The sequence below is a fragment of the Oncorhynchus mykiss genome, chromosome 8, assembly GCF_057628025.1.
Source record: "Oncorhynchus mykiss isolate SJ-2025 chromosome 8, ASM5762802v1, whole genome shotgun sequence".
NCBI lineage: Eukaryota > Metazoa > Chordata > Actinopteri > Salmoniformes > Salmonidae > Oncorhynchus > Oncorhynchus mykiss.
The window spans coordinates 62,998,570-63,018,730 of record NC_143029.1 but is presented as its reverse complement, the minus strand read 5'-3'; the positions used below and the strand labels follow the sequence as shown (position 1 = coordinate 63,018,730).

Below are 20,161 nucleotides of genomic sequence, written 5' to 3'. Positions count from 1 at the left end.
GACAGGTCTGCATTCTGCTGAGTCAGTGAGTTAAGTGTCACTGGACTTCACAGCACAGTCGTACAGAGCAGTCTCTCACTTCAACAGAGGAGATCTCCAGATCTGTACGGGTCTTTTCTTTGTTCAGTATACCAGTGAGGTGAGAGTATGGAGGTTTAGCTCTCACTACAGTCCTAGAGGCATGGTGGATGAAGAGGAGGAATTGGGGAATTGATCCTGGATGCTGTTTATACCACAGTACACTGTATGCTGAGGAGTAGTTGCAGGAAAGTTGAACATTACTACCCTCCTCTCCATACACTTGGTTTGGCTGCACGGTCTGAAGACTGTCACCTGCTAATGTAAGGAGGTGATGGATAAATCACAAGGTAGATGTATTTGGAATTAGGGAAGATCTTGTTATTTACTCTAAAATCCCCCCCAAAAAACAGATAAACTATACATTAGCTTAAAAAATTTGGTCAAAAGAATGACAGGTATACAGTCATTTACTAACCTGCCAGAGCAGAAAGTAAAGTAACTGTGTAGAGAACCATCATATTGTAGCTGAAGTTATATACTGGAGGGAAGTCCAACACAGTATTTTAAAGGATCATTTATTTTCATGAACCTACAGTAGGACGCCTCACCCCTGCGCTAAAATATGCATTAGAGGAGTTTATTAGAGAGGTTTCCTGTCACTGTGGGCCTCAGAGCACAGTAGTACAGAGCAGAGTCTGTCACTTCAGCAGAGGAGATCTCCAGATCCACGCTGGTTCTCTCTTTATTCAGATGAACAGACAGTCGAGGGTCATCAGGTTCAGCTCTAAATACAGAGGGCTTTGATGAGACTGTAGTTTAAAGGATGAATTGCGGTGCTGATCTGGGATATTGACGATACCATTGAAGAGTCTACTGATCCAGAGTAGTTGCAAGACAATGTAACACTGCTTACCTCCATGCCATGTTCTGTCTCTGAAGTTGGTTTTAAGTTATTTTCATATCTGCCACCTGTAATAAAGATTAAATAAAAAATGTCAGTTGATGGGAAATTATTACATACTCTGTGTCATATTCAATACAAAGGAAAATATAATCTTCTTCTAGGAAGTGCTATTTACAAATGACACTTGACAGTTACCTTGAATAAACTAAAAGTATGTAATGTATGACTAATACTCACCAACAAGAGCAGAGAGGAGAAACACTGGGTAGAGAAACATGGTGATGGGTGTAACAGTGTGTTATCAGGAGGCAGAACTGAAGACATCACACTGTTCCAGTCAGATAGAGGAGAATCATCTCTCCACCTCTCATCTTAGCTCCTCCTAGTCAGTAAATGGACCCACATTACATCAACATTATAATCTGTGATGAACAAATAGGACTTAATTGATGGATAATCATGAACATGATATCTGATCATTTGTTTGCAGATTCTTGCCTATTACATGGTGTTTACTAGTAGGAATTTATTGCAGTCAGGTTTTTGTAGTGTTTCTGGGTTTCCTGTCACTGTGGGACTCAGATCACAGTAGTACAGAGAAGAGTCTGTCACTTCAGCAGAGGAGATCTCCAGATCCACACTTTCGGCCACTTTGTCAACATTAACGGTCAAAGCTGGTGTGTTGTTTTTCCAAGTTTGTAAGTAATTACACATTATCAATACTGTAACTACACATTATCATTACTGTTAAATTAATTTGACTTACCCACAGGCTGTGTCACAACCGGCCGTGATCAGGAGTCCTGTAGGGCGGCGCACAATTGGCCCAGCGTCGTCCGGGTTAGGGGAGGGTTTGTCCAGGGGGGCTTTACTTGGCTCATCGCGCTCTAGTGACTCCTTTTGGAGGGCCGGACGCCTGCAGGCTGACTTCGGGCATCAGTTGAACAGTGTTTCCTCAGACACATTGGTGCAGCTGGCTTCTGGGTTAAGCGGGCGGGTGTTAAGAAGCACGGTTTGGTGGGTCATGTTTCGGAGGACGCATGACTCGACCGTCGCCTCCCGAGCCAGTTGGGGAGCTGCAGCGAAGAGACAAGATTGAAATTGTGGAGCAAAAAGAGGTAAAATACAAAAACTATATATATATATAACAAGCTTACCATGCACTGAGGAAAGACCTTCATGCCATTTTGAGAGTCTCATTTTCATTCTCATACTAGCTCCTCCTCTAAACACAACACAACTTATTTTTCAGAGGATCATCTGAAGTGAATGAATAACAGGTATTTTCAAAGTATTTGGTTTCCATATTAATAATATTCTTTAATGTGTATAGAATTTCCCCTATTATGCTAAATGTGTTTTTACTTACTCTAAATACAGTTGTTACCACAATAGGGAGCTGTATATCCTGTTGTCACTGTAAGCTTCAGAGCACAGTAGTACACAGCAGAGTCAGACAACGGGAACCTCTGGATCATCAAGGGGACTGATTTTAATACTGATTTAGATGTAATTAAATTGAGATGGGCATCGAATCTCCCCAGGAATTCAATGGCACTAACTGATCCAAAAGTCACCTGCCTCAGCATATACTTTGGGAAGTCATTAGCTCCCTGCTTGTACCACAACAGTTATGGATTTGTATCCGTAGTATCACATTGACAGCCCAGTGTGACCTGTTAAGGTTAGTGGTCACATCTCCTGGTGGCTGAATGACTGAGTCTTCTTCTCTGCATTCTGGAAAATAATGTAATACACATTAGTATTAGGAGTGAATAAAAAAGTATGAAATTAATAGTAGAACTATTGTACTAAAAAATATATGTTTGATAAAAGAAAGGAATGGGAGCAAAGGCAGTAAAATAATTAGAATAATTTTATAATACCATAACAAAATGCAGCATTCCTCAACCAGGGTTCCATGCCTGCTACTGTGAGATCAGTGGGAGAAGAGTAATACCACTCTGATGTAACTAGACAATAATGAGATTATGAAATCCTTGTCTCCTCCTCTTTCTGTGTGTCGTCAAACATTGAGAACCTTGTGACGTTGTCTGAACAACACTGTACCCTGAGTGTTTGTACAGTTACTGAATCTCCTGTTGTCACAGTGGGCCTCAGAGCACAGAAGTACAAAGCAGAGTCAGACACCTGCAACCTCTGGATCGTCAAGGGGACAGAGCTAGATGTGAAATTCAGTCTGGAATCAAACCTCTTCTTGAACTCATCACTATTGCTCCCTTCTGAATAACGATCTCTTCTCAGGACATACTGAGGAGAGTCCCTGGGTAACTGGACGTACCAGAAGAGATTAGAAGATGGACTACTAGTAGTATAGTTACAACTTAGTGTTACCAGTCCTCCTTCAAGGGCAGTAACATGTCCACTCTGCTGGTCAACAGCCTCCTCACCTTTGCAATCTGAAAACGTTGTTATAATAGTTTACTTATTATTATTTTTATATAATAATTAATAGGCTAAGATTCAGACAAAGATAATAGGAATGAAAAGCACTATACCATACCAAAATAGCATGCAGCCAGGATAAGTAAAGCATTCCTAAGCCAATGTGCCATTGTGATATAAGGATAGAGGAAGAATAGACTGTTATAGACTTTATGTTCCATCCACTGTAGCTGAGAAGTCTCATAATTGTGGGCTTCTGCAGTATGGGAGGAGCTTATTGTATATTAAACTGTTTAGTTTAACTGCTAGAGGGATTCCTTGTTAAATGCTGCCTTTCTCCGGTTGATTTAGTTTGATATAATATATCATTATAAGATCACATTCTAAAAAAATGATACATCATGCTTCCAATTCCTTTACTTGGAATGTTTTTTTCTCCATGTCATTTGAAAGTTCAAATGTTCAGTTGTTTTGGGCCTTGGAGAAAAATATTTTATGTTAGGGCAAAATTGAGCTCATCTGACAAATAAAATGAAATCATATATCCACTCATTTGAGGATTTGCAACAAAATCAGGAAGAAGGCCACAGACCACAGTAGCCTGCTATGGACCAGTCCACTATAGACCTGTGCTATGCTGCCCAATACCATAATGAGTTAACTTAAAGATGCATTTAAAACAGTAGTCAAGTCAACTGATGATCGGTTTTATGATTGAAACCAAAGATTGACAGGGGATGCAATCATTATCTTCATCCCTGTCATCACAGTGTACATTAACATTAATGATGGTCAATGGCACCCCCATGTAGCCTATTACACATGGGTTGTTGTCTCTCCATTTGGTCCATAAAATAAACCTCTCACTCCTGTCTGGAGTTAATCAAGTAGAAAACTGCCTGCCTCATAATCCTGCTTCTCCTAATGTATTTTATTATCTCCTGAAGGTGAACCTCTGAGGGCGCACTGTACTGTATCATATTAAACCGTCACTGGACAAGTGTAACATCAAAAAAGTGGCGCGCAGAATCTAGGGCAATCACAAGTGGTCGAGAAAGAGTGGGGGGTGGGACCACTGACTTAACAGGACTGCGCACACCAGAACTCTGTAGGAGAGAAGTTCTTCACAAAGGTCCAGCGTTTGGGCGCAAAAGGATGGATTCTTTCAGATCGGGCTCTAGCATAGGACTGTCTCCCTCTCCCAGAGACCGACAATCACCCATGAGTTTTGATCAGGAGCACTCACAACCGGGAACAATGGCCGGAGTTCAGGCGGGAACACTTGGCTTCCCATCTGAATCGCTGTGCGTAAAGTACGGGGAATTTTTAAAACACACCGCTGCCGCCGCAGCAGCCGCTGAGAGCAGTGGCGGGGAGCAGAGTCAGGATGATGACAGTGATGGCATTGGCAGGAGTGACATGGTGCTTTTTCCTGAGGAAAGGCTCATGGCATCAATGGCCAAATGTGACGCAGGTAAGAAACACAAAGAGCAGAAAGTGCTGCGGCTGAACATTAACGCCCGTGAGAGGAGGAGGATGCATGACCTGAACGACGCGCTCGATGAACTGAGGTCGGTGATCCCCTACGCGCACAGCCCGTCCGTACGGAAGTTATCCAAAATAGCCACTTTGCTCCTCGCCAAAAACTACATCCTCATGCAAGCGCAAGCACTTGAAGAGATGAGAAGACTTGTCACTTACCTTAACCATGGACCCGGCGTTACCGCGGCGAATACATCTGGTGCACCCGGATTAGGGCTCTATGACCAGCAGACAGGATACCCGTTCTCTGCTGGGACTCCAGACCCTTTCCATAGCAATGCAAATCTCTTTAATAAACACTTCAACCATAAACCTTGAACAGTTGTGGCCGACGACACTAACAGGGGACTTCAAGCTTCGTGCACACAACTGAATTGATGAATTGATGGGACCAGCGTGACTGACTGAGAAGTAACCAGATTACCAAAATATGGATTCTTACTGTATATGATGTTATATATTTCATGGTGATTATGTATCGAAATAGCTGTTGTTTTTGCAACGCCAAACGAAATGACAGCTCCATAACATGGTCAAAATGGTGAGGCTAATTTGTCTTTAACAAATTACAATGCAAGTCCAGTCTATTTATTTGACCATTATGTAGGCCTTTATTCATTTTATTCAGTTTGATTCGATGATGTTCGATGAATAAATTGTATTGGTGATATAATAGAGATGTTATGGTCTATATTTCTGCATTATATTTCAAATCGTATGTACAACCACACTTAACATCTGAAAGTCACAATTTATCAACAATTTATTTCCATCAATTTAAGATTGTTATTAATTGTCTGGTTTAAATTCCCCCTAAATACTATGTAAAAACTCAGCCATATAGCCTAACAAACATAAATGGGGTCTTTTCAGTAGCATGGAAAACAACATGCTCAAACAAGGATCGGCAAGTCATAGCCACAGTGAGCTTGTCAAACAAAACAATTAGAATTTGATCATAGTTGATAACCTTGCAGACTCCAATGACCCCATTAAAAGAATATAGGTCACTTTTAGGTAAAAAAAATAAAATGTATGAATACAATTACAGCCATGTGCAGGACTGGTTTGTTAGTTTTGAATTTATTTGATTTCATGAATAGTAAATAGTAAGTATCCTGTTAGTGTCTTGAAATAGGAAAGACATTTGAATGTATAACTTTAAAATGGTCAGTTATTGTTATTGAAACATTATACGAATAAATATGTCATCAGAAATGTTTAGGGACACCACCATCTAATACATAAAGCTATAATCACATTGTGCTTTACCCTGTAAAATAGTTTAACTATTTTATTCAACTACTGTGCTGTAGGATACAGCTTATGTAATAATATAAGCAAGGCATAATAATAAACATTTGTATTTTATTTTAATAAAAGATATGGTAATCGTTTTTAACAGCAAAAGTATTAAAAAAGTAAAAAAGTAAAAAACAGACTCAAAAGGAAAACAAAGATGATGTACTTTCCAGAAGAGAGAGAGGTGTGTGTGTGTTAGGTATGTTTGAGTGGTGCAGCAGGTAGACTAGTATAATATCTAATATATCTAATTATTGGCTCATTATGTCCTATGGAATAAAACAACAAAAGGTTCCTAGCTAGCAGATTCACTAGCCTTACCCACAGCTGGAGCTTGCCTATATAATACATTGACAAATTAGCAAGTCGATAACTTATCGTGTGAATAACCATGGAGTTAACATCAGTCTATGAGAAAATAGTCAAATACATGGGTGCGTCTCAAATGGCACCCTATTCCCAATATAGAGCAGTACTTATGACCCTATGGGCCCTGGTCTAAAATAGTGCACTATGTGGGGAATAAATAGGGTACCGTTTGGGATGCAACCTATGAGAAAATAGTGAAAATCCATATGAGCTGCATGGGGCTCAGCCCTCTATTCTTCCTTTATACAGAGGTCCCCCTCTTCCTCTCTGGCCTGACGTGGTCTGTAGTGGATCTGGACGTCTGTGGCAGGGAGCAGGATACCCAGGCCAGCACGGCTAGAGTCCAGGGAACACGGCTCCTGCCCCTCCACCACCTCCATGTCAAAATGAAGCAGCAGCAGAGACAGGAACTGCTTTATCTCATTCACAGCAAAGTATCTTCCTGGGCACTTAGTGGAGCCCGAGCCAAATGGCATCCAGTAGTACTTCAGCTTCTGGCCGTCCTTATAGAAGTCTGTCTTTTCCTTTCCGTCTTCGACGTATCGGTCAAACTTGTACATCTGTTGGACGGGTAATAAATAATATGTTTCTAGTGCATTATTTTCGGGATTATTATTATTTGCCTGATCCCAGATCTTTTTATGCTCTTGCCAACTCCATTGATGTCATTGTCAAGCCAAACCAAGTTCATGTTTGGCATGACAAGGAGTGACAAGGAGTTGGCATGATAACACAGACTGGCACTCAGGCTATTCTTTTTTCGACCTCCTATATTTTAAAGCTCCTTCACCCCAAAGGGGTGATATAACAAAAGGTAATATTTCCTGTTTATTGCATATTCCAGGAAAGATTCAATTTTGTTCAGTCACCGATCATGGCAAGATTATCACCCATCACACCCTGATTACATTAGCATGCATGTTGTGACCTTCTGAAGGCCAGTGAGTGGATTCAATCACTCACAGTCCATGCATGCTTCTCATTAATCTAACCTGGGGACAAACACACACACATGCACGCCGACACACACACAAATAGCAGGTGGTGTGGGTGGTGGAGGGAGGCACTACAGTAGAACATATACAACTCCCAGACTAGACTAGACACAGTGAAGAAAGCCTACAGCTTTTCTAGAACGCCCACAGAATTCTGAGGTCTTCTTTACCTCTGGATTCTCATAGATCTCAGGGTCCATGTGCATGCTCTGGGGATACAGGGAGATGATATCTCCTTTCCTCACTCCGATGGAGCGCTCTCCCTCCAGCCGCAAGCTGAAGTCCTCCTGGGCCACACGGATGTTCATGGAAGCTGAAGACAGCCGCAGACTCTCGTTTATGGAGCTCTCTGAAAACAGAACACAGAATGGTTCAGTTAGTCACCATGGGTTTTTGTTTTATAGCTACCAACATTGCCATGGGTTTTATTCTGGCCAATCTATTATTTTTTTCTTTCTTTTTTAATTTTTTTTTTTTTTACCTTGAGTGGCCACAACACTACTGACTCACTACATACATGTACTCACACAGAAGAGAAAGCTTGGAGACTTGAAGGCTATTAGTTAGCAATATGAACTGCTCTAGCAAAATGGCTATGGCTAAAGCACAAGCTGAGTAACCAAGTCATACATAGCTTTATTTCCACATGTATCCATCAAGGAATCCTGACTAGCAGTGTTTCATTAAAACCATTAGAATCTTAACCGAGACAAGACACTATAGGTCAAAAAAGAGAGAAGATTCCAAAATGTAACTAAGGACTCATCCAACCCCCTATCACTTATAAAAACAAACAGATGTGAAATGGATATTTGACTGTCTTCCCCTGAGGAGATGAAATTGTCAGTAGTGTGTGTGTGTGTGAGAGAGAGAAGAGAGAATAGAGAGAGAGAGAGAGAGCCACAGCCAGCCTAGACTAGTGGCATTTGTCCCTGAGCATGCAGTTGTCAGAAGAGATGAGGCTACAGTCAGCATGGTGGGTGCAGCAGTGTGATCTAATGTGACAGGTACAGAGTCTGGAGGGATCCTTTGAAACTGGCTTCATTACTACAATCACAGACACTGGTTTGTTGGGGGGTGGGACAGGACGATTTGCCCTAAATTGTACACAGAGCCACACATAGAACACCTGCCACTATACAGTAGAAGTGTGATAAGAAGACGTATGGGTATATATGTATGCATAGTCAGCTATACAGAGGATTGGAAGGCCCTCTCAAAGCCACACTACCATAGACAACTGAACTATGTCTATACTAGTTGGGGCTGAGCCAAAAAGACCACTTAGTCAAATCAAGGAGCAATACAATTATACATTCTATCAGTCATAAAATGCTGAGGACAAATTGGACACTACGCAGACAGACCTAACAACAATACACCACAATTATAATCTACCCAGATAAAGTAGGCAACAATGATGAGCCAGATATAGCAGAATACAATGAAACCCTACCAAGATACAGTAGGCTGTCCAGCTGTTCTCGGGTGAAGGTGACGTCTCGGTTGTGATCTGCTTCTAGTCCGGAGACCTTCAGGACACAATGGATCTCCTCACGCACTACTGCAAGGGCCTCTGGGTGTGTCAACAGGTAATACATGGCCCAGAAGGTGGCTGGGACTGTGTTTCCCACCGACGCCCATAGAATGGCAAAATGATGAGCTGTGGCAGGTACAGAGAAGAGTGTCTATTAATTAGGGTTGGGAGGTTCTGGTTGAAGTCAAAGTAGCACATGTTATGTTGTAGGTGTATAGAGATGCAGCTACATGGTAATACCATATTGTTCCTACACTTATTACTGTGTAGGTATAAGTGTATATGGTAAAGTTAAGGGTAATGTCGGGTATACACTACACAATTTCGCCACAATCATTCCGTCCCAGACAAATTTTCATGATCGGGGTGAAATCCTATGAACTTGGGCTAGGATCAGTACGTCGTCAATAATTTCCTTTATTTTAGGGAATCAGACCTGCCTAATTATTACTTGAACATCTGTTTTGTGTTTAATAGGCTAAACTACACATTCTGTTAACATGTGACCCCAAAGTGATCTGTCTTGCAATTTGAGGTCTACGACATTTCAGATTTACATGTGATACTTTTTTACAAAGAAGTTTGGATGTAGTGAACTACTTTTTCAAAGTAATTTCATGTTTCTTAAGGGTAGCTTTAGTGTAGCTTAACCAGTGTTGTGTATTCATGGATTAGAAGGGATGCCAGGCTTCACCAAAACATTTACCAAAAAAACAAACAAAGAAACATACAAAATAAAGTATCTTTCATCTCTCTGTGTTTCGTAAATTTACTTCAATTCCCAAGAGGCTGAATGTATCTCACTGGAATTAGCATCAAAACAGCACCCCTCTGTCTCAGTATGCGTAGCCCATCTGTCTGATGCTTTCTGGTCAAAAAGAGTATGACATTGTTGCTGCCCGTAGCATTGAATGCAAGGGAAGCCAACAAGCATTTGGCCTCCTTTGATAAAAATAAATAAAACAATTATAGCCAATCAGCATTGAGGTAAACTGAGTGAGCTCAGCTGTGAATGGTCCTGGTGTACAAAAAAAAAAAAAAAAAGTGTCAAGGGAAGCCAGTTTGGATTTCTCTTCACACCAATCACATCACATCAAAAGCAAAATGTCATTGTCCCTTCCCTAAATTAGCCATGGATATGGATAGGGATTTGGAATTGTGGTTTTACTTAATTCTCCGTACTGGCCAATGATTATAACAGCAATTCTGAATCAACCATAAATTCATACATTGTTCCCCTGGTCTGAGAGGATGGAAGTTCAACATCTAGCTAGATATAGTAGCTTAATGTTAACAAGCTGGCCTGGTGCATCGTTGTCTATGAAAGGAAGTTAGGCTAGCGAGCAAGCATTTTAGCCAGGTAGCCTAGTACAACAAAAACTAAGAGCGTATACTGTACGACTGAGTCATAGACCGTTTAAGCAACATGAAAGACGAGGATGGCATTGGCGTTTTTCTACCAGTAGGGTGAGTCAACATGTTTTTTCTACTTGAAAGGGAGATACCTGAACACACACACACACACACAAATCAGTGCCATGGACAGCCACATCCGAAATCAGTGCCATGGACAGCCATATCATATTAAGCTTACGTTGACAGGACTAAAACATTTTTTTTTACCATCTTTTGGTTGTCACTGTTTTAGACTAATTATAGGTGAATAGATGACATTGAAATCTTGTAGTCAAAATGGTTCTCAAATAGTGAAGACAGCGCCTGAGACTTGCGGTAACTCTGAAAATGTCAGAATCATTAACTTGCTGGACCATGCTGTAGGTCATGTAACTGTTTGTTACATGCAATATGTTTTGTGGACTTCACCGGATAGATGTTGCTCTCCGGCTTTGTGATGAAACAAAGTTGTGGTTAAATTTGTTCTGCCATTATGTCTTCTTATTGTCTCGGCCTTAGGCCTATATATTACGGTGGCAAGGCATATTACCGAGATGGATTAACATATTCAAATGTAGGAAGTAAGGTAAAGTACATCACAGAAACATATAAATAATCCTAGGTACGACAGTATATAGGCTGTGTATACCTGCTTTATCTACGTCTCCCATGCAGTCATACTGTTCAAACAGTGCTGCTCTTTCCTTTATGAACCCAGACGTGTTGGACCATGTAGACATCCTCTGAGGGTGGAAGTAGTTGATGAGTTTATCCCGGATGGTCTTGGTTCCTCCCAGCAAAGAGATGGGGATCCTGGCGATGAGGAGGGGGAACATGTTGTCGAACTTGACAAAGTCCTGTCGGAGCATCACCATTCCGCTGTGTCTGTTGGTGTGGGCAGGTTTGCCATACATGGTCAGGAAAGTAGCCTCAAACATGACCGAATTGCAGAACTGGTACATACTTTCAGTCCTCCACTCGCTCTCCCCATCCAGGTAGTCTTTATGGAACACAAGCATGAGATTTCCCATCATGCTCTCTGTCAGGTTATCGAGGTTGTCGCCCTGCAGAAGGCGGAAGGACCTCTGGATGTGCTCGTCCATTCCGGGGAACTTGCCGCTCCTGACAGGGGGGTAGCCGAACGTCACGGGGGCCACTTGGTCAGAAAACTCATGGAAGTCCAGCTGTTTGCCATGTTTGATGACGTACGGATACAGCAACGGGTTCATTATAAACGTCATGTATTTACCTGAGTGGAAATGAGGACAGGATTGTATTTCAATAGACATGTACTGTGTACTGTGTAAAACTTTACTGTTTTAAAATAGCATTATGCCATAAGTAATAAGCATAAGTAATAAGCATAAGTAATAAGCACAATAGAATAGATAGATTTTGTCAACCATTTCGGTAACAACAAGAACATTGCTTATTTTTTAAAACTACACTATTTTAAAATGTATAATAAAACATTAGTATCCCTCACCAGCAATCAGCACAGTAAATACATCTCCATGTTTCTCCTTATGTGCTGCAAGAAATCCATGTGCATTCTTTCGAAACTCCAAAGCTTTCCCAAGGAATGGAATCCAACCATTTACAAGTGGAGGCTCCCCATCTCTCCTATAAAAGAGATTAACAACATGTCATTTCATCAACAAATATATGCATCGAAAATCTTTCAAATGAAATAAGAGATAAAGCATTGATCTACCGGTTTCAGATACAAATTAGATCTTATGGACAAAGGAACTGGTAACAGATACAGGGCGTAGGCATGTGATTGAGCGTCTCCCAAACCTTCAAGCTGGACTCGTATCAGCTATCCCCAACATCTATTCTCTTTTAACACATACAGTATACAGTGTAACAGACAAATACAGCAGATGCTGGGTGGCAAGGTTTAAAGGAAGAATTTAAAGACCGAGAATTGAGCACAGACACGACACAATAAAATGTGTTTATAAAGCCCTTTTTACATCAGCCGATGTCACAGAGTGCTATACAGAAACCCAGCCTAAAACAACAAACAGCAAGCAATGCAGATGTACTGTAGAAGCACAGTGGCTAGGAAAAACTCCCAAGAAAGGCAGGAACCTAGGAAGAAACCTAGAGAGGAACCAGGCTCTGAGGGGTGGCCAGTCCTCTTCTGGCTGTGCCGAGTTGAGATTATAACACAGAGCATCATCTCAGGCAAAATTCAATGACAGAGCATGAATCCCTCCCTTACAAATTGTATCCAACTCAAACAGCTAGGGTTGCAAAATTATTACAAATTCTGTGGTTTTCCAGAAATCCTGGTTGGATGATGCCAGATTTCCTGCTTATTCCCCCCTGATTCCAGGAAACCTCCAACTGGGATTTCGAGAAAACCAGTGATTTTTTTTGGAAAGTTCCCGGAATTTTGCAACCCTAACCCTTAAGTGAATACAGATGGAAGACAATTACAAAGAAGGCAACATGGGAGTTCTGCATAGCAATATAATCGCTTAGTGATTACAGGAAGAGTAGGCTGGTTATTTTCCCAGGGAAATGTAACACTGTACATCTAACACTGCTCTGTTCTCTCACTGTCCATCCTACAGATCAAATTAAATATTACCTTCTAATCCATGTATGTGAGTGTGTGTGCCTGTGTGTGTGTGAGCATGCATGTGTATGTGCATGCACGGGTGTGCAGTAAAAATCATCCATGCGTTAGCTTAAAAGAAAGGAAGGGGCAGTTTTGACCCTGTCAACAGGACAGCAACACACACACTGGGCCCTTAAAACAAACACACACACGCACACACAGACACAGGTCCTTCAGAACACATCAAATCAAAGTTTATTGGTCACATACACAGTTAGCAGGTGTTATAGCGGTGCAGGGCAACGTTTATGTACTAGCTCCTAACAATGCAGTCAAATGTCAAATATACAAAACAAATACACAGAAAAAACGGCAAGAAATCAAGAATGGCGGGCAAATTAACAACCCCAATTGCACTCTAGCAGTATCAAAACGCAATCTATACATATGTACACCGGGGGGAATTTACACAAGATGAACTAAGATTGACATGTACAGCAGTACATATATTAGTTTGAGCTATGTCAAGAATCCAGTATATAAATAAATATGAAGTGTGAATAAACAGTGTAACTAAAATACAATGTACAGTAGTAGATATATTAGAATAAGCTATATCAGGGATAGAGTGTTTAAATACTGTGTAGCAGGATTACAAATTGTATTAGTCACACGTGCCGAATACAACAGTAGACCTTACAGTGAAATGCTTACTTACAAGCCCCTAACCATGTCACGCTCGTTGTTAGAATAAACGGACCAAGGCACAGCGTGCGTAGAGTTCCACATGTTAAAATTATTGAAATTCACTAAAACAATACAGACACAAACTAAACGTGAAGTAATGAGTACTCACAGGCACTACACAAAAACAAGATCCCACAAACAACAGGTGGGAAAAGGCTGCCTAAATATGATCCCCAATCAGAGACAACGATAGACAGCTGCCTCTGATTGGGAACCATACCAGGCCAACATAGAAATGAAAAACTAGAATGCTTACCCTAATCACACCCTGACCTAACCAAATAAAAGGATCTCTAAGGTCAAGGCGTGACAAACCAACAATGCAGTTTAAAAAATATGAGTAATAAATAAAAGTAACAAGTAGTTAGAGCTACAAAATAACAATAGCGAGACTATATACAAGGGGTACCGGTACAGAGTCAATGTGCGGGGGCACCGGTTAGTCAAAGTAATTGAGGTAATATGTACATGTAGGTAGAGTTATTAAAGTGACTATGCATAGATAAAAGATTAGCAGCGGCGTAAAAAAAAAAGAAGGGGGCCGGGATGCAAATAGTCTGGGAAGCTATTTGATTATATGTTCATGAGTCTTGTGGCTTAGGGGTAGAAGCTGTTTAGAAGCCTCTTGGACCTAGACTTGGCGCTCCGGTACCGCTTGCCGTGCAGTAGAAGAGAGAACAGTCTATGACTAGGGTGGCTGGAGTCTGACAATTTTTAGGGCCTTCCTCTGACACCGCCTGGTATAGAGGTCCTGGATGGCAGGAAGCTTGGCCCCAGTGACGTACTGGACCGTACGCACTACCCTTTGTAGTGCCTTGCGGTCAGAGACCGAGCAGTTGCCGTAACAGGCAGTGATGCAACCAGTGCTCTCGATGGTGCAGCTGTGGAACCTTTTGAGGATCTGAGGACTCATGCCAAATATTTTCAGTCTCCTGAGGGGGAATAGGTTTTGCCGTGCCTTCTTGCTTGGACCATGTTAGTTTGTTGGTGATGTGGACACCAAGGAACTTGAAGCTCTCAACCTGCTCCACTACAGCCCCGTCGATTAGAATAGGGGCGTGCTCGGTCCTCCGCTCGGTCCTCCTTTTCCTGTAGTCCACAATCATGAGGGGCCCTGTGTTGAGGATCAGCGTGGCGGATGTGTTGTTACCTACCCTTACCATCTGGGGGCAGCCCATCAGGATCAGTCCAGGATCCAGTTGCAGAGGGAGGTGTTTAGTCCCAGGGTCCTTAGCTTATTGATGAGCTTTGAGGGCACTATGGTGTTGAATGCTGAGCTGTAGTCAATGAATAGCATTCTCACATAGGTGGTCCTTTTGTCCAGGTGGGAAAGGGCACCAAATTGTTGTTTTATGAAATATAATAAGGTTCTTAGGACTCTCTCGCTCCCTTTCTGAGTTAACTGAGAGGAGTCTTTTGAAGCTTGGGCTGGCAACTGTTAAAGAGATGGTTTCCACTCTAGCTTCCTGCAGTTAGTCTGGGCATAGTGTCAAGGAAAATGGGTTTTGCTAGAGATAGCATGAGCTGACAATGACTTGATTGATAAAAACCTAAAAGCTGGCATTCCATAGACAAACTAAGCCGGGTTGTGGGTAAAACACCATCCTGTATAGATAACCAAGGTGGCTTATGGGAGTTGGAACCAGTCTGACTAAGCATGTTTGGGTCCTATATAACATCGGCTTTTTCCTTATCAGTTAAGCACTCGGCAACGCAATTCAGAGTGTGGGTTCAACGGTTTCATTATTGCAATAATGAATCGATATTAAATAAAGATGATTGTTTGAAGAAATGACCAAGTCTCTCTCAGTACTGAATTTCCACAACAATACACAGTGTGAAATGGGAAGTGACCAGTGGTTCAATGCCTTTACAACATCGGACAGCAGCATTGGCTGTGAGTGTGTGTTGGTGTGTATGTGTGTTACATTACATTACAGACACACACTGGACACCCTTACATTATAATAACTCCACTCAACGCAAAGAAAGCAAAGAAGCAAAGAACATCCGCTCTCCTTTTTTGTGGAAGATCTTGCAGTAGTGGACAGAAAACTGTAATACAAACTGAGCAGATTCAGAAAGCTATTATCAAATATTTGTTCAATGATTTTTGAAGCTTAAGGATATGGTTACCAATCAGGGTTTAGTTGACCAGTTCGAGGTTGAGCTGGCGAGACATTTGCTTATATAGTCTATAGCCACAGCGTGTGTACACAAGACTATTAGCATACAGTAACTGAGTTAGGGGCACAATGTTACCCGTCATCTTCTCCCATATTTACCCTATAGACACACAATGTCAGTGGGTCATTATACTGATAAAATAGAGACAGCATTGTAAGGTGCAGTATACAACAAAGTATTGTGTCATTGAAAACAAATACATAGACTAACTGTTACCATAGATTTCAGCATCATTCCTGTCCTGTACTTGTTTTTGGAAACACAGAACACATAACGTCTTATGCAGGAAAATACTGTATCTAGAGCTGACGTGGTGCAGCACGGAGCACAGTGTCCTGTGTCACAAAATAATGCATGAGAATCAACAAAACAATACTAATCTGTGCAATGTCAGTGCTAACCTAACTCATGTGTGTGCTTATCCATCCAAGGGATAATATTCCATTTCTCCTGCTAGTGTGTGGAGAGCGCTGGTCATGAGAGACTATCTGCTATTTGTGAGGCCTCAAACTGACAAGTCTCAGCCCAGGCTTGCTTGTTGTTGTGCTTGTGCCCCCACCTAGTCCACACTGCCGCCTGCCTGCCTGTCTGCCTGCCAGCCACTTGTCAGAAGCAATCAGGGAGGCTGATAGTGTCTGCCAGCAGTGAGCACATTTGGAGAGGACAGCATCAGAATAAGGGCCCCATGCGTCAGTAACAATATAACAACAGATGCCCACACTGCAGCAATGAGTGTTTATCAATTAGACCTGTCATTTGTTATACTTCACATTAAACAAAATAGGATGACACTGTATGTAGAATATGGAATCCCATTTACCTTTACTGTTGAGGCCCTATTTGCTAGGAAGTTGCAACCCATTACTAAGTAATGTTGCAATCAGCTTGCAGGGGCAACAAAATGCAATCCTTAACATGTTCCTCTTACTCAAGATTATCAACAGCAAGGTACTTCCCTTTTGCATAGATAAGAAGAGCGTGGTGGGGTGGGGAACACTGGGGATGATGACTATACTCAGCAGACCTGGGTTCAAATACTAAATCATTTTAAATACTTTATCTGCGCTTGAATGAGCTTGTCTGGCACAATGTAACCAATAGAATTGTCCCAAAACTGTAAACCCCACCATCTGGCACTACAGGCAGTCTAGACTCTACAGCAAATGCTCAAATAATTCAAAAGATTTCAAATAGTATTTGAACCCACCAGGTCTCATCCTCATTAACTGCCTCTCTGGGAGTTGACCAGCCATTGCAAACACTGCTGAAGGAAATTCCTTTAGAGACTGTGTTTGTGGCTGACCTACTTCTCACAGAGAACACAGTAAGTTTGCAGTCCTAAATGGCACCCTATTCCGTTTATAGTGCAATACTTTTGACAGGGCTCTGGTTAAAAGTAGTGCACTATAGGGGCTAGGGAGCCATTTGGGACGAACCCGGAGTTTGCAGTCCCACGAACTCGCAGTAACAGCAGCAAATGGAACTTAACAAGACATTCATTAATTGCAACCTACTATCTTATCAAGGGGAAGTAATAAAGGTATTTAAGATCATGATGAACTATGAACTATGTTTATAGAGCAAACAACACTGAAGAAAAGGTAAAGGACTGTTTGTTTGGATATAGCTACACTCAGTGCATACATAGGCTACACTGTCATCGTATTTTTTAACAATGTAAGCCTTCAGTCTAATTGGGAAAATATGTCTCGCCTATCTGGCCGTTGGCCAATGCAGATTTTATCATTCCTAAAATAACGCATTTCATTTCAGCAAATTTGTACACGTCACATTTATGGTTGCTAAATTGTTTCAACATTGTCAAAACTTTTCACATGAAGATGCAGGTTATAATTTGTTGGCTACTGTAGCTGAAACTCAAATAAAGCAACAACAAGACGCTCACTCAAATCTTCTTCATGTTCTTACACAACAGTTTGATAACCTTTGTGCAAATAATCTCCTGCATGAACGCTATACAAATAATGTTTGTGGTTTTAAGGACCTTGAACAACTATCAGCTCAAAGTGTTTAGGCGAAAGTTATATTCCTAAACAGTAACTCGAACACCACAAACTTCAAATAAACTCGAAATTCATCCACCACTTGCCTTGTTCTGCTGAACCGCACGCTGATTAAGTAGAGTGCCAAAAAGCCAAACAACAAAGGTAAAACAAACTCTAACATTTCCTTGGGAGATGACAAGACGTTCCACAATAGGGAAAACTTCGGAAAGTTGTAAATCAATAGTTGTAATCGATAGTCGAAGTCAACTGCTCTCCTTCATATTGCCACAGTTCGGGTTTGGTCATGTGGGCGCGCTGTTTCTGACATGACCACTATCTAATTCTAACGAGACCTGTTATGCCGAACGATGTGGCTTTTATTACAGGAAGTACAGTAGTTCAAAGAGTTGAGTAATGAAGCAATGCTGTTGAGCAACAGTGTGAGAAAATAAATCAAACGTGACATTCAAAGCGCAGTTCAAGACATGTTCCAGATGAACAGTTTTTTGCAGTCTCTAATTGGTAGCATTCATTCCATTCACACACACCCTTCTATCTTGTTGCTGCATATGCTCAAACAATGTCTAAATAATTGTGGCTTAGGGCACCTAACCTACCTGCCTTGCCTACTAATGTTAACAGATTTTAAAATGAGCCATAATAGAAATGTCACCATCTATGCACAGTTACTGGAGACTTGCTATCTGATGAAAATATCCCTTCCGTTTGACCCAGATGTATCTTAACTTTATATAGGCTTTACTCTCGATTAACCCATAACTAAAATATTTCCTAGTTTGGTCAGATTTGTCCACAAGAGATTATACAGGCTTCAACCCAGTATCTCATCATTGATGTCTAAGTAGGTTGTGTTGTGCTGCATGTAAAATTGTAATATCTATTTCTATATGAAGAAAGAATTACAGAGAATACAGAAGTGATGTCAACATCATACAGTTCAATGTATGATTAATGCATTTTTTGGCTAATACAAATAGAGAAGTGTTTGCTGGAAATGATGAGTGTATTGATGAATAGTGGAAGTCATAGTGGAATTCATAGGACAGAGACAGAGGCCATTACATTTTCCAAGACAACTAACAGACTGAACCTCCAACTGACTGTAAGAGCATGAACTGTTCATTTTAACAAAGTCCACACCTTCCTGAAATGCTTCTCTGTAACACCATGTCTAGACAAACATCCTTGAAAACCTGAGAAAGAATGCTTTCCGTTCCGAAAATGTACACATATTTATAACCTTTATTTAACTAGGCAAGTCAGTTAAGAACAAATTCTTATTTTCAATGATGGCCTAGGAACAGTGGGACAGATTTGTACCCTGTTAGCTCGGGGGTTTCCGGTTACTAGTCCAACACTCTAACCACTAAGCTACCCTGCCACCCATATCAAAAGAGCCTGTTCTCCATTGTCTCAAACAAACACCTAGATACAGATTATTAGGCCAACTAATATGGCCTACTAACTACTGTAACTAATCAGGGCAGGAGGTATGTCATCAGCACACCTCATATGATTAATATAATTCAGATTAAGGTTGCAAATAGGTTGCAATAAAGAAATTCACTGGTTTCCAAGAAATCATGGTTGAAAGATTCAGGATTTCCAGTTTATTTCCTCCTAATTCTGGAAACCCAGGGAATTCATTGAAAAACAAATTGCAACCCTAATCCAGATACACAGTCTGCCCTACAGGCTCTATATTAGCATTATAATGAAGAGCATTGATTTCAGACCATGTGCATTTATATAGTCTTATTAGAGTTAACATTGCCTGTGTCCCAAATGGCACCCTATTCCCTTTGTAGTTCACTATTTTTGACTAGGACTTTGTGTCCCACTTATCATGCTGTTTCCAGTTTCCAGGAAAGTGTCTTCTGTGCTGAGGGTGGTGAGGAGGGGTGTTGATGGTTTATTTCTTTTAAGAATACATTTCTCCTCATTACAATCTGCAGTGATCTCGTCTCTAAATATAAATTCTTCAATAATAGTCCTGTACAAACGTAAAACAATTGTGCAGATTCAATTTACATCTCTCTCTGTTTGCCATTTGCACAGTAGATTAAGTTAATACAAGAATAGCATGGAACATGTCCTGGCAAACAACATGACAAATCAGAACACATTCAAACACTGTTCATGTTGTTAGTGAGTAGT

At 41.1% G+C, this 20,161-nt stretch overlaps 2 protein-coding genes and 1 long non-coding RNA gene across 6 annotated transcripts; 1 reads left to right on the top strand and 2 right to left on the bottom strand.

The window, feature by feature from the left end:
* Positions 1-1,501: 1,501 nt before the first annotated feature.
* On the bottom strand, positions 1,502-2,910 carry LOC149982053 (uncharacterized). Of its 2 annotated transcripts, XR_016482542.1 has the most exons (4): positions 2,812-2,910; positions 2,295-2,662; positions 2,083-2,150; positions 1,502-2,001 (listed from the first exon to the last, which is right to left on the bottom strand). It is a non-coding gene; the product is annotated as an uncharacterized LOC149982053 (long non-coding RNA). The 2 variants fall into 2 exon arrangements; XR_016482543.1 differs by lacking the exon at positions 2,083-2,150.
* Positions 2,911-4,486: 1,576 nt separating this feature from the next.
* LOC110530281 (class E basic helix-loop-helix protein 22-like) lies at positions 4,487-5,546 on the top strand. Its single transcript, XM_021613211.3, has one exon. The coding sequence runs from the start codon at positions 4,487-4,489 to the stop codon at positions 5,189-5,191; it is 705 nt and encodes a 234-aa protein (XP_021468886.1). The 3' UTR covers positions 5,192-5,546.
* Positions 5,547-5,937: 391 nt separating this feature from the next.
* Positions 5,938-18,473, bottom strand: cyp7b1 (cytochrome P450 family 7 subfamily B member 1). Of its 3 annotated transcripts, none has more exons than XM_021613210.3 (6): positions 18,088-18,473; positions 11,958-12,094; positions 11,121-11,720; positions 8,996-9,202; positions 7,710-7,888; positions 5,938-7,104 (listed from the first exon to the last, which is right to left on the bottom strand). In XM_021613210.3, exons 1-6 carry the CDS (start codon positions 18,162-18,164, stop codon positions 6,775-6,777), a joined length of 1,530 nt encoding a protein of 509 aa, XP_021468885.1. In that variant the 5' UTR covers positions 18,165-18,473; the 3' UTR covers positions 5,938-6,774. The 3 variants fall into 3 exon arrangements, with proteins under 3 accessions (XP_021468885.1, XP_090038362.1, XP_090038361.1); XM_090182236.1 differs by lacking the exon at positions 18,088-18,473 and adding an exon at positions 12,569-12,642; XM_090182235.1 differs by lacking the exon at positions 18,088-18,473 and adding an exon at positions 12,186-12,640.
* Between the last annotated feature and the right edge of the window lie 1,688 nt (positions 18,474-20,161).

Coding starts and splice junctions, on each gene's coding strand:
- LOC110530281 (XM_021613211.3), top strand. CDS start 4,487: ATGGATTCTTTCAGATCGGGCTCTAGCATAGGACTGTCTCCCTCTCCC.
- cyp7b1 (XM_021613210.3), bottom strand. CDS start 18,164: ATGTTAGAGTTTGTTTTACCTTTGTTGTTTGGCTTTTTGGCACTCTAC. Junction 9,203..11,120: donor GGGAGACGTAGATAAAGCAG/GTATACACAGCC, acceptor TACCTGCCACAG/CTCATCATTTTGCCATTCTA. Junction 7,105..7,709: donor AGATCTATGAGAATCCAGAG/GTAAAGAAGACC, acceptor CCCGTCCAACAG/ATGTACAAGTTTGACCGATA.